Here is a 15032-nt window from a genome sequence, read left to right on the forward strand (position 1 = left end):
AATCTGCTGGTGATTAAAGTTATTACAAGGAGGTCTCCTTTGCCACCAAATCCACCTTGTGACTGCCCGGAATCATTTTCCAATTATTTGAAGAATATACAGGCCACCCTCCCAGCCAGTGATTGGGGTCTCTGAATAGTCTCCAGGCCTGCATCACTGGGGCTTTTACAATCAATCTCACCCTAACTTCAATCTCTAGCAACCACTTGCCAGTCTGTCAGGGAGTACACATTTTTCCCTACCGGTGGTTGCTAGATGTTGACCTACTGTTCCCTCTCTGGTGCCTAACGGACTTAAAATTTCAAAAGCCATGTGACAAACACTACATAGGTAAACAAGTTTGAACATATACACAAATAGGAACTAACACCATATACACGCCACTGACTCTACACTTTACAAATGAAATTCTTCATTTTGCCAGACAAAAAAACCCCCCCAGTCTAACAGATCGAATCACCAGAGAATGCAGAGAAGAGCTATTGGATAGATCTAATAAAGTAAATGGGTTCACTAAAGCTCCAGGGGAAAACAACACCTGGGAATTAGGGAACTTCTCAAGCTTTAGTTCAGTGTGGACGCGAGGAAATTATGCACATACAAGCATACACAAAAGGGCAGACGCACAAACAAGGACACAGTCATACACCCATGTTCTCACAGACACACAATTGTGCACACAGTCTCATACACACAATCACGCTGGAGGTCTGCTGTGCCTCCCAGAACTCCCATCTGTTGAACCAGCAGTCCAGGTTGGTCTTAATGAGAAATAATGAGCCTTCACTAAATAACAACAGCTTGGATGGATTTCACCTCCACTTCAGATTTTATTAGAATGCCATGGAGAGTAGTTCATTCTTCAAGCTACACAATGTATTTGTTGTAGTTCAAAAGACATTTTGACATTTAATTTCCTTTTTTTTTTTTTTTTTCTGAGAGTACAAAGGAAACTTGAAGCTAAATGACTGTTGGCACATTTTCATCATCTACATCTTGTTATAAGGAATGTATAAGGAAAGCAAGCATTAATTTACTAGAGGGTGGAGAAAACATTATTAAACAAACTTGTTCAAGTACAACTCATACTGATGAATTTGGGGTAATTTCCCGCTATAAAATCCAGGCTCTGAGTAATGAGTGCAAAAAGGAGTTCAAAAGGGAACTCATTTCTTCAAACTTGACATATTTCTCAAATAAATCAGAGCACAAAATTTAATTGCTAGGCCTCTAACAGCTGCATGGCTGTCAGCAAAAACACCATTAACATATAGTTCGTGTGCTTGAGTGTGTCTGTGTGTGTGTGGCTGTACAAAGTCCAAAAGGCATCATGTCAGGGAATCCAGCTGTCCTTGGACGATTTCGAGCTGAAAGAAAGAGGGGAAATGATGAGTTTTTGGAGCGAATGTGTGCACAAAAGAATGACACAAAGAAGGAGAGGAAGTCTGAAAGAGATATTTAAAAAGATCGAAGTATGAAGGAGTGCAAAATGCAACATGGATACTTGGCACAAAAACACGAAGATGATGTGGCATGAAAGTGGCACGGACACACACACGAAACATAATGAAACAAACCTTGTTGTACAAATCTAGCAGTTGCTGGTGGTTAAACTCCACGAAGACATTTTCCTGAACCTGGAGAGACAGAGAGAGAAACGAGGTTAGAGACAAGCAGAGAGGCATGACATTTATGGGAGGAAACAATCGAAAAAGTAAGAAAACTTCAGAAATATACAAAAGCAGCAGCGATGAGGAGAAGCAGCGGCGATGAAAGCACATAGGTAAGAGGCATGACGCAGATTTCTCGAGCTGGCTTCTTGCGCTTTCTATAAAAGCCTTCATCAATTATTACTGGTCTCTGACCAGTATGCACCATCTTTTAAGTCTTATCCATCAGTTGTTTAAAAATACACAGAAGAAAAAAAGCTGTCCACCATCTTGCACAGGGAAAACCCATCACTGTCTCCATTCTGTTGGCTTACTTTAAAACCGTGTCACCAACCGTAGTACAAAACTACACACGACTCAATAATACAGGACACTGCTTCTTCTACACTGTCAAGCATATAAACCATCATCCGCTTTCTATATTAGAATTAAATAAAGCAAATACTCTTTTTTCAGTTTATTCTTTAACAATGTTTTTTTTTCCCATTTCATAAAACAAAAAATATCAAGTAATATAGATTTGAAACACCATGAATGCAATCATGTGATAGTTTAATGAAATTAGTCCTGTTCAAGAAACATTTGCATATGCATGGTGTGACTTTTAGAGCTAAAAACATTTCGATTCATTTGTCTACATTTTTGCTTTTACCAGCAGACAGGTGTAGTGTAATGTCACAAACAGCGGGTCACCCAGGGGAAGCTCATACAGCACACTGACGTGAGATTAGCACACTGCAGACATTCAAGAAAGAAATGTGTGATTTGAGTAATGGGGAGCCTGTGCCACAGTAGATCTTTATGTCTAACAATGCCTCTGGCTCCTGTTATAGACTCAGGAGTGAAGTCATGTTAATGATGGATCACGAAAGTTAGAGGAGCTTTTGTTTTTTTATACATTAAATGATGCATTTTTCATCTGTGAAGCTGGAATATGAAACTAAGATACATGAACAGTCCAAGTTTGCCTTTAGTTTCATAAAGTTTATTACTTTATGTGCTAATTCTTAGGTTAACACTGGAGCCTTTTTTCTCTGCAGACTCTGTAGAAAACTATACAGAACCAAGGGCAACCATCACTGAACTACCATCATCATCATCGTCATCATTATCCCATCAGAAACTCAGACTCAACGATAATCCACCTATGTGAGCGGGCGTAATGGGGAGACACTTTATCAACACCCATCACAGAGAAAATGAGAACAGCAGTTTTGTAGCCAACTAAAGTGCATTTATTGATGTTACCCTAAATGTACCAAACTCTGATCCAAGAAGGATAGCAGACAGGAGGGAAAAGACAGAATGAACGAGATAGACATGAAGGGGAAAAAAAGGAATTAAATAAGTTCATGCTGAAAGGCAGTAAAACTAAATGTGGGTTTTCTGATTGTACACTCCCATCTAAAGCTCCACTCCCAGCAGTTCGGTGCTTGGAGACTAAACGGAGCTTGGGGGCTTGAAGCTAACTGGCTGGCTGGTTGGGTGGGTGGAGGGAGGCCATGTGTCATGGTAAATTAATGACAGAGATATTAATTAGAAGCTACATTAAAAGTCCATAAAAGAGAGAACAGAGGGCTGTTATCTCTTGTCAAAGCTCCCACTCGACAGCAGCTTCACAACACAAGGAAAATGTAGGACAGCCTTGAATTTAGCTACAGCTGAGGGAGCGCTGCAAGGACAGCCCAGCAGGTACTGAAACAACTAAATAAAGTGTTGTTACTGAGCGAGATAAAATGAAAAGAAGATGCACATCAAAGAAGATCTACGAGGTGATAAATCATTTCTCAGAGGAAAGACAGTTGCCGTTAGGAAATGATTTGATTTGAAGGAAAAAATTGTGCATGCAGTGAAATTAGTTGAATGATGAACACGTTTTGCTTCCAGTAGCATTAATCAGCCTCAATTCACGCAACTCCCTCCCATTGATCTCCACTGTGGCAAACACTATTATAATGAGCAGACTCCTGTGCTGCATAATAACTTATCTCGGTTAACAGTCTTTAAGTGTGCTCGGGTCACAGCAGCACCAGGAGACTTGGTGGAAAAGCAGAAATAAACACTTGTCAGCTGGCTGAGCTGCCTATTGTTTTCTGACAGAGGTAAGACAAGGGACAGCCAAAATGACGGTTGTATGTGTGTGACTGTGATCAAAACTAACCTATGAGAAAAAGCGTACAACAAACCGCAGTAACGCTCGGTGTCTTCATGTGAGACTGACACTGTGTTCTGATAAGATTTTCAAAAGACTGCTGTGTGTGTGTGTGTTTTATCTTGGAAAACGCATTCCTAAATGTGTATGTGTATGTGAGTGTGTGTTTGGCCCATCAAATTGTTCCTCAGGGTTGAGATTTTGCCAGGCAGTAACCCAACAAGGCTCTGACAGATCTGGGCTAACACTAATGGGGATAGGATGCATCATCCTTGTCATCACAGCCCTGTACAGCCCTAAAGTAGGCGCACGCACGCACGCACACAGATATACATAAACGTTTCATCTGTCGTAGTGCTAAAAAACAGAAAACAGGATAAACTCATTAACATAATCACAGAATCACTTGCATCTGGTGTTCCATATGCACTACATGTTAAACCGTATATAGGCTAGACACTGAGGGAAACCCAAAGCACGAGGTAGAATGAACAAGCAAAGGCGTAAATTAGCAAATAAATGACCTATAAAGTCATAAAATAAATCAACAAAACTCCTTGAAATATATCCTTGAAATGTAGGACAAACTTTTCTTCTCTCAGTGCTAAAAGCTCTCAACAATGTCACTTGTACAATTCTCAAGATGAGTCAACAAAGTCACAGAGGATAAAGACTCTTTGGGGATTACAGCATAACTCACCATGAGGACACCCTGTTAATTCTTTAGTCTCTGGACACTTGAAGCAAAATTACAACATGCACATGATTTCCACAGCTCTGGCCTTCAGTGCTATCAGTAATAACAATGTTATGTCAGTTTCTCCAATCTGGATGTGTTGTTCGATAGCAGAGAAACAAAGACAGTGAGATATTAAATGGATGCACATTATAGGAAATGTTATTTAGAAGGGAAAAAAAGGTACCATTAACGAGGAAACTGGCTGTAATGTCAATGTAACATCATTATGTAATAAATGGTTACTGATATTCTGGCTGTGTTCACTTGAACTTTTACTTTTAAATCGTGGTAGACAACCTGTCTAATTGGCAGCTTTAAAAACTGGACCCCAAACATCCACCAGATTCACCAAATTTTTTATTGCACAAAAATTGGGTTAAAATTCTGTTGTGATTATTATTATTTTCGTTATTCCATTTTTTATATATGCCTTTCATCCCCAGGACTGCCTTAATTCTTACAGGTACTGGAAACATTCCTCAGAGATTTTAGTCCATATGGACATGATAGCATCACACAGTTGCTGCAGATTTGTCAGCTTCACATCTATGATGCAAATCTCTCATTCCATCACATCTCACAGGCGCTCTTCTGACATCTGATGACTATGGGGGCTATTTGAATACAGCAAACTCACTGTCATGTACACGAAACCAGTTTAAAATGATTTTGAAGCTTTGTGACATGACACGTTATCCTGCTGGCAGCAGCCATCAGAAAATGGGTACACTGTGGTCATGAAGGGACATGATCAGAAACAGCAGTCAGGTAGGCTGTGGTGTTTAAACGATGCTCGGTTGGTACTAAAGGGCCCAAAGTGTGCCGAGGAAATATCCCCTACATCATTACACTAACACCTGGCCAAACTGCAGGTACAGAGCAGGATGGATGCATGCTTTGGTTGTTGCTGTTTTTGGCAGATTCTGACCCTACCCCAGCAGAAATAAAGGCTCATAAGACCACACACTGTTTTTCCAACCTTCTACTGGTCAGTTTTGGCAAGCCTAGGTGAACTGTATAACAATTTCCATTTCTTAGCTGACAACAATGGCACCCTTGAAGCAAACGAGCTCTAGTTGCTGCTATAGCCCATTTGCTTCAAGGTTCAACTGTTGTATTCAGAGATGCTCTTTCCCCTACTTTGTTTTGCAACAAGTGGTTATCTGAGTTATATCAGCTCGAAGAAGTATAGCCATTTTTCTCTGTTCCTCTTCGGCAATACAACCCTTTCTCTGAGAGATCTGCCACTCACTGAAAATTTTCTCTTTTACCGTTTTCCCCTTCTGATGCTGGATTAGATATAAGCTATTTGTATTAAGGATAAACTGTGGCTGTTGCTCAGGAGGCAGAGCAGGTCATCTACTAATCGGAAGGTCGGTGTTTCGTTCCCTGGCTGCTCCAGTCTGCATGCTAAATATCCTTGGGCATGATACTGTGAATGTGTGCAAATGTTAGACAGAAAGCACTTAAGCACAAAAAGGGCTTATATGAATGCATGAATGGGGTATGTTGTATAAAGAGCTTTGAGTCCTCGAGTAGAAATATATAAGAACCAGTTGCACAAGTGTACCTAATGAAGTGGCTGGTGAGTGTATATAGTTTTCAGAGATGGATTTCTATGAACTTGCCACATACATTTGTTGCACCTAGGTGAGGAAACCTAGTAGCTCCAGTCATCCCCTGACTTTGTATCCAGAGCTGCAAACACCAAATCTTTAAATCTTTCACAAATACACTGAAATATTTCAAAATTAGATGTTGGAATTCATCTCTTTTTCCACCAGCATGACATTTGTGATTCATAGTGCAGGTCTGGATGAACCTTAGATAAACTTCTTAGGGTGACCCGACTTTACTGGTCCATTGACTTTCCATCGAGTGTCACAATCAGGTCAAATAAATATCGGCATATGACAGGTGTGTTTTCTTTATGACCTCAGAGAGTCACGAGTGTGAATCTTGTCTTGTTCTCGTACAACCTGTTTACTCTTGGCCTTCTGAGTTTTTTGGGGTTTTTTTTGGCTTGTCATATTTTATTTTACAGATCTTAGTATTTCTGATCTGAGACATTACTCCGAGGAACACAACAAAATTTGACCATGACCTAAAACCTAAACCCAAACTGAAGCATTTTAAACAAGAATTTCCCCTTTAAATAAATATGAAATGGAAAAACACTACTCCTCCTGAAGCTCAGAGGGGCAATCATCTACTGTCATCTAGACGAACAACGGGTAACTGCAGCACTGACGTTGAGAACAGAGCAATTTCGTGTTATTCAGCTTAAAGAGGTTTGTTGTATTCTTGAGTGTGTTCCAATTGATAAAGAAAACGACACTTTCAACAAATGGTGCTTTTATCTCATCAAGTTGTTACTGTGGCCAGTTCTAACAATTTTAAAGAGACTGTGGTGGACAACATGGAGCAGTAGCGGCTTTTAATTCACACGAGTTCATTGGAATGGGGCTAGGAGGACGCAAAAACGCACTCTTCATAAATTATTTGCTCCAGTACAATAAAGTAAAGCTTGGATTTGAAACACTTGTCAAAGGAGTGATTTTTTTCTTTCCTGAGTGCTACACAAAAACTGGATTTCTTACTTCTGACAAATATAAAACAAAGAAGGGCATGATGGGAATAAGGAACGGGAGAGTGAGTACAACATGAAAAGAAAAATAGAATGACAAAAAAAGAGAGGATGGGAGAAATGAGCAGCATACTGAAAGAGTAGAGGACAAAGTGAAGAGTCTCAAAGACAGAATAGTATCTTAAAGGGCAAAAGAATTGTGATTATCTAAGAGAAGGTTCTTTGTGACAAACAAAAAAAACCTCTTCTATTACTTAAATCCAGAAATTTGCAAACCAGATATAAAAACACAGCTGTGGATAATTTCACGGAGAGCGATAGAGACTCAAAGCGGGTCTGCTGGGTGAAGCAATCTTAAAATATGCATGGCAGGGTCGATACCAGACAGACACGATGTGAAGCAAATCAGACTCAAGTGTTGAATACAAGTGACAATCAATCTTCTGCAGAATAGTTAAATGATATGTGTGGCCGTGTGAAGGGGCATCACAGTGGTGCCGCGGTGAACACTGTCACCTCACAGCAAAACAATTTTCGTGTTTGATTGAGAGCCTTTCTGCGTGGAGTCTGCGTGCCGTCCCTGTGCCCGTACAGGTTAATTGACCATAACCTCGAGTGTGAGTGAGAAGGGTTTGTACTCTCGCATTTTTGGAAGATTGTTTGCAAATTTAAAGTTAGGTTCTCAGAACAGCAGTTTTTTTGTGTTTGTGTGTCTATTTTCAAGGCACATTCTGTGAAGTTCAGGGTTGACAGCACTCACAGTCCTCTGTGCAAAAACATGCTCACTGTACAGCTTTGTTTTGCTGCTGCGCTCACGACAGTTTCAGCTGAAAATAGTTGTGAAATACGACTGCGCTCGTCTGTATCACTTCTCAAGAAGTGGCGGCATTTACAATACAAACACTGTCCTGTCATGTCTGAGGTGAAACTAATCCTAACTGTGACTAACCTAATTATTTTGATCTACTCAACAAAATACTTTTTAACCTTCTAAAAACAAGCTGTTTTCAAAAAAAGCCCCTAAACAAACAAGGTCATTAGAGATTCCAGTGCCTGTGAACACAGACCCTTAAATTTTTCTGCAAGATGAATTCACGAGTTATTTTTTTAATTCTGGTGCAGCGATCATCACGTGATTACTTTCTGTAACTTCTCACCCTGCCTCTGTCTCTGTGTGTGTAGAAGCAACCAGCTGTGCCATAGACATGACACTATCTGGGAAAAAGCATTTCCCCAGATAAGCGTTTTCCCTCTGGGGCACCCAGATACCCATGTGGAAGGTTTTTAACATGAAACTTGGCATATCTTCCAGAAATGATGTCACATTCATGAGAGGTCTTAATTAGCAGAAAGAAAAACATGAAGGTTGTGAAAAATTAAAAAGAAAAGACTCATCCTCTTGGTATTTACACAAACTGTAAAGAGTAATAAAATATTTTTAGGCCTTGATATGTCCCACATGTTTATGGCAACTGACATAAATGATTTAAGAAGTTTTGAAGCCACTGATTCTGACAGATTTTGAGAGCATTAAAGTTGAAATATTTAGCACGAAAAAATGTTTTGCAGTTCATCTCAACCAAAACAAATGTGATGCAAAAGTTTTAATGAAAAACTTTGAATAAAAGTGTTATTAACCTGCCTTTCTGGTTCCTTTAATACGACACAAGAAAGAAAGAGTTGCTCTAATTTCACCAGCTGAAGAGCTCTGCAGTAAGAGGATACGGTACAATCTCTATGACTTTGCTGCATTACAAGTTTTCTGTGACTATGAGCTCTTTCAAAGTTTGTTCAATCGGCAGACTCTGTTGACTTTTCCAGACAAAGAAATCTCTATTCTGAAAGACAAATAGATAGATAGAAAGGGAGATGGATTATGCAGGAGGTTAAGCTGTTGGATTTTCCAGGCCCTATTCTCACCACACACACACACACACACACACACACACACACACACACACACACACACACACACACACACACACACACACACACACTTGTAATTAGTGACCATCTTTTGATGGGAATACACCAGCTGTGACACCAGCTCTTGGACCTCAACTGCTGTGGAAAATATTATATTTTAATATACATAAAATGATTTTAAAAAATTTTAAAAAAACTACAGCGGCCTTGAGAGGTCAAACACATTGCAGCGTAAGAAAACACCCGCAAATAGAACAATGTTGGAAAAACCTTGCAATACACAGCGGAAATTAGGGAAGGTAATGATGCTACAGACACTCTGTAAATGGCAGAAACTGAAATATGTGAAAGATTACACTGAGACACACTTAAAAGAAGTGGAGGATTCATCGGTACTGTGAGGGGGAAAATATGCACGTTAATGTGTGTTCTTATTGCTTTATTTAGATAATACTGTAGTTACAGGCAGCTGCTCCAGCTCAGTGTTGACTCCTCTAAATCACTTCTTTTTTTCTGTTAATTTGCTGGTCTTTTCTTCAGTTTCAGTGTGTTTGACCTAAGGTAAGATGACCATGGGATCGTTGCCTGTCCCACAAGGCTGTGAAAAAAAATGTAGGTACTCAATAAAACGAATTGATATTAAAAATTACTATTGGATTAGGTATGCATTGGTAACAGCAATAGTCCCGTCTTCACCTCCTCCAGTTAAACGACTTATAACCAGCATGTTTGCAGACTGGCAGGCACTCGCAGTGGAAGTAGTTCATACCAAGTTAAGCCCCAGTCACCCAGGTTTAGATAGTGACCTAGTAGCAACCCGAAATCCTTGCGATGTCCGGTAATTGCTAAATGACCAAAATAAAAATTTTCATTTGCTAGCTTATTTTCCATTTGCGGTTGGTGTGTTGGAATACACATTTTTCCCTAGCGACCATTGGTTGCCAACCCGTCACTAGGCCTGAGTGCTCGGGGCTTTACTCAGTACTCATATCTCAGACCAGATCCATCTTCAGACTTTAACTTCATTTGAAACCACAGCTGTAAAATTTGGGCTTTGCATAACTAGCGCTGTTATTGTGTTGACAAACTATCTGGACAGACCGACATAAAAACATCTGCCAAAGTGCTCAAAACCCTCTTTGTCCTTCTTTGCCCCTCCAGGGCCAGACTTTGTCGAGATGACACACAGACACACATGGTGAAAACAATACAAGCTGTGCTTTGGCGGGTGGTTACAAATACACCCTTCCCTTTCCTGGTTGCTATACGGTATTTTAAAATACACATATGTTCTTTGTTTCAGCTTGGCTTCACTGAACATACAGAGCATTAACAAAAAAAACAAAAAGGAGCAACAATAGAATGAGCGTTGGTTTATCTTATTCTTGTGGCTCCAAGTTGTCTTTATGCTTGACAACTCTCTGTAGCCAGTTTACAGTAAGTCCTCTGTACACCCCTGTTTGTCAGTTAGCCTAAAGTGCACGCATCACTGCAAACCTGTCTGCTTCTCTGTGTTCGTGCAAGCCAAATTTCACAAGCTCTACCTGGCGTCTCTGTTTCTTTCTGTCATCTTGCTGAAGGGTGATCAGCAGGAGTTACTGAAAGAGGATACGCTCGTCTTTCACTGTGCATGCAGACAGGTGATAAAACTGTGGCATAAAGACTGAGTGGCGTTTAGGAGAAAACAGCAATTACATCAAATACGCTGGAATCTCATCATTGTTGATGTACTTAATAAAGTTGCATACTAAAACTTCCTTTAATATCCAAATTAACAATCAAAACACATCTGTTGCATCACAGCAAAAAAACAAAGTCAAAATCAAGTGTGAGCCTAGTTTATTTATATATAAGAGTGCTTTTGGTTTGTTTGGTGGCGCATGTGTTTCCATGTAAATGGTTGTAAAGGCGCAAAGCTGTCTGTCACTAACAACTCAAATACTGGCAGGTGTGCTGACAAAACAGTCTTTAAACCTCTCAAACATTTTTGTTGTTTGCAGCACAGCCACAGGTGTGCTACATCCTGTTTCATGCCACGAGTGCTTCTGTCAATGTGTCTATCTCATCAACACTTCTGAAATTTGCCTAGATTGCAGCCACCTGATTCACCTTGTTGGATGAAGAACTCAGGTGGGAAAATCAGAGACAGGTCAAAGTTGCAGCTGAGGAGAAAAACTAATTTGTTTAAGCATTATACTGTGCTGGGGAGCTTTAAACTCATTATGGCACACCAATCAAACAAAATGTAATGTATCATAAATCTAACATGTGCTGTAACTACATTTTCGGAACAAGCACAGGGTGCCATAATAAGACAATTACAAAATGGTGACTACTGACCCTTAAAACTTCCAAAATGTCATGATCTATTAGAGCCAGCATTTCTCAAATTAAGGCATGTTGCTGGGTATTCCCTCAGCCAGTTAGTGGACAGGCACAATACATGGTATTAGTATTCAGAAGGTTTTATGGGGTAAAGCATGATTTGCAAGTAAATGGTCACTACTGATTACAAGACGTAATTAATACAAAGATGTTTCTACTCAAGAACTCCACCCAGTGAACTGAAAACTGCCCACAGGTTACAGATTATAGAATTATCCTATCCTAGCATCCAACATTTGCACTATTTTTGCGTTAACAAAAGTGCTACCTACATAGAACTTCAATAAAGTATGACATCCTATCTCTGCAAAACCACAAGACAATTACCTGCTTTTTTGTTTTGCTATTACTTGCAAAAAGGGCGACAAGGTTAAAGATTGTTTCATCTCCCTGAGCCGTCAGTGTCTGACATTTTTGTCCTCACATACACCACCATTAGGCAAAGATCAGAGTAGTTCAGTGCTCTTCAGTGCTGTGATCTAACTTTCGTTTTAGATATCTGATTGCCAGAAAAGTGAGTCGAAAACACTGAAATACTGGTATTATTTTAACTTTTTTATTTTATATTGTAGTAGTAAAATGCACAAATAATAATAGAAATGTGAAAAGCACATTTTCAGTAACATTAAATCTTTCTTTTAAAAACATACAGTGTAACAGTACACAATAGCTCTTATGTTCAGAAATGTAAAAAAACAGAAATCACCAGCTCAATAATTAACCATGTTTAATCTTCCCATGACCCATTGAGACCATAGCCATTGAGAAAAAGCAGTCTATAGGAGCCACATATGCTCTGTGCATAAATGCTGAAAGAGGGGCAACCATTAACTGGTATCCACTCTACAACACTGCCCTGTAGCCATCACACAGTGACAGACATGGAACCTCAAAACGTCAGCCATTCACCAAAAGCCCGTTGAGTGCAACAAATAAGAGCTGTCAAAGCCAAACACTAGAAACTGTCAATCACCTCTGGTATTTATAACAGAAACGGGCACGAGCAGATATGCGCGTACACGTGCACTCCCCACACAAATACACAGAGAAGAAAAGTTATTTTCCAAAGCTCTGTGAGACTTATGACATACAATAGATGACATGATGGAAAAGCCATCCTGCAAACGGTAAGTCAGGGGCCTTCTGAAAACATGTAATGGGGCCAACACGTCACTCAGACTTTCTAATTTCTTTGATTTGGAAAAAAAAAGAAGAAAAAAAAAAGCATCGAGCAATAAACTGGCCCACTGACTTTATCCCTCTTAATATTTTCTTCCTTTTCCAACTGTCCTTTTGATAAAACCCTCATTTTCTCTAAACTCTGAAAACCACGGGGAGTAACTAAAAGCATAGAAGAGTGGAGTGCACGTCAGGGGAGACAGTGGGAACTTTGACGACAATAAAAAGATAAATAAAGAAGGCAACACAATAAACAAACTGTAGCTCTTGTTTTGGTATGAAGACAAGAGGAAGCAGCAGGTTCTAAGCCCAGCGGGTAGGATTCCTGAAAGCACACCAGGACACACACATCTCTAACTAGCCCCCACGACAACAAACAAAACATAACACATATATTATAGGCTCGTGGGGACATATATACACAAGCATGCATGGGTACAAAAGCTCACCCACCCAATAACACAAACAATAACCATATACATATTTAGGAGGAAGTAACTTAGAAGAGTTGCTTTTATGTTAAAATGCTATAAAAAGCACCGTTTGTTTGCATGTACACTAACACATCAATTACCCTCTGGATGTTATATTAGGCCATTTATTATTTAAAAGCGGTTGCTGCAATGATACAAATAAATAATTAATATTTTCCGTGTTGGTCTGGGTGAATATGTCAGTGGCCATTAATTTCTGATGAAGGACACCTGCTAAGTGGTTCCAGTTAAGCTGTCTGTTCATTGTTCTTGATTAATGGGTAGCCTCTATCTCTATCTATCTAAGTTTGCCACCGTGTTACAACAGTTAGCGAGTTAACCAGACGATACCAAATTAAATAATTCACACGAAGCACGGTCTAGAACAACGCTCACAACTGTCAGTGATCTGGTTTTTTGTTCTTATCGTAACACCACGCATCACACTGTAGAATCCTACGTCAAGGTCTTGGAGCAGCTGCTCCCTGAATTTCCTCCTGATGAAACATCTGCTTGAAAGATTGGGAAGTCCTGTGTTCAGAAAGTCGAGCGAATTTCTGCCCACTTCCACCAGGAAATTCTTACCCAACTTCAAAACGTTGGCTCAGGTGGCACTAAAACTAATTCTAGTTTTGAGTGGGGCAGTAAAGCCTAAACTCATAGTTTAGAAATTATAAATTAAACTGGACATGAAAAGCAGTCACTCTGGGGCCAAAACTTGAAAGCAAATGACAATCACCTCTGTAGGCAACCTCTTTCAAGTAAGCATCTACTTCAAGTCTTTCTTTTTTTATCAAAACTGCTTGTTTAAGCACAAAGACTGTGGTGTTTTAGTAACATGGGAAAAAAATCATCTGCTTTCATGTGATGCCTCATTTTCATCTCTTCTGTCTATCCCCTTACAAATGCACACACTGTTCTCCATCTATCCATTTTCTTTCGCTTATCAAGGTTTCTGAGAGGCTGGATCTATCCCAGCTGTCATGGGGTTGGGTGCAGCCTGGACTGGTCACCAAAGAGACAGACAACCATTCATGCTCGCATTCACATTTACGGTCCATTTAGAATCACCAGAGATTATTAGGAGAGCATGTAAACTGCACACAGAGTTGGAGCTGGTAGATTTGAACTCTTACTGGGCCATGACAATCCTAACTGCCACACCACTGTTCCACTAATGCGCATATCTTTATACTCAGTCTGCTATGTTGGTTATTATTGTGATTGTTTCTTTTAAACTACTTCAAGTATACAAGAATTGGGATGCAACTAATAAAACAATAAAACTGTGAAATGTGCAGTTAATACACCGAGAGTCCTTCTAGCACATAGAAATGAAGCATCTCCCCTATGAAAAACTGCACTGCCGACGCTCTGAATGTGAAACTACAGGAGTTTAAAACTGCTGTGCACTCCAACAAGTCAGATAAAAAGTACAGTGTTACCAACCTACTCTTCTAGTAACCATAGTTTAACTAGATTTAATGTCAAGACTAGAAACAAGGTGTTTAAAGCCAGACAAGTGTGTTACATTATAAGTGGTGAAGAGACCAACCTCCACCCCTCAAACCTCCCTGCATCTCTTTCTATCAGTGCATCCCTCTGCCTGGTTACAAAAATGTTGTTTGACATCCAACTGTTTTTTTGGCTCTGCCTGACAGGATGGGCAAGTGAGCAAACCATCTTTCATCCTCCACAGAGATGGAGTCAGCCTGGTGCACAGTCAACAAACTAAGAATCATAAAAACTAGACTAACGCCCACAAGGAAAACCCAAGAGGCTTTTCTGTTTGAAAAGTCTAATGATCTGCTCAAATCTGATACAATCTTTAAGAAATATCACGTCACGTACACATAATGTCTCTTGATATAAAAAACATGACAGGCTTAGACTAAATATTGTCTCCTCCACCCCTAAACCT

General features: G+C 39.8%; 1 protein-coding gene across 1 annotated transcript in view; it reads right to left on the minus strand.

The window, feature by feature from the left end:
- Positions 1–801: 801 nt before the first annotated feature.
- The window catches only part of commd10 (COMM domain containing 10), a 66468-nt gene continuing 52237 nt past the window's right edge, over positions 802–15032 (minus strand). Inside the window, exons 6-7 of the mRNA XM_085475830.1 lie at positions 1578–1637; positions 802–1367 (exon numbers count right to left, since the gene is read on the minus strand). Coding sequence (XP_085331956.1) covers positions 1329–1367; positions 1578–1637 — 99 coding nt within the window. The 3' untranslated portion in view covers positions 802–1328. The remainder of the gene's footprint in view (positions 1368–1577; positions 1638–15032) is intronic.

This window comes from Copadichromis virginalis, linkage group LG12 (assembly GCF_057382275.1).
Source record: "Copadichromis virginalis isolate Kocher_CV1m ecotype Utaka linkage group LG12, C_Virginalis_male_GT1.1, whole genome shotgun sequence".
NCBI lineage: Eukaryota > Metazoa > Chordata > Actinopteri > Cichliformes > Cichlidae > Copadichromis > Copadichromis virginalis.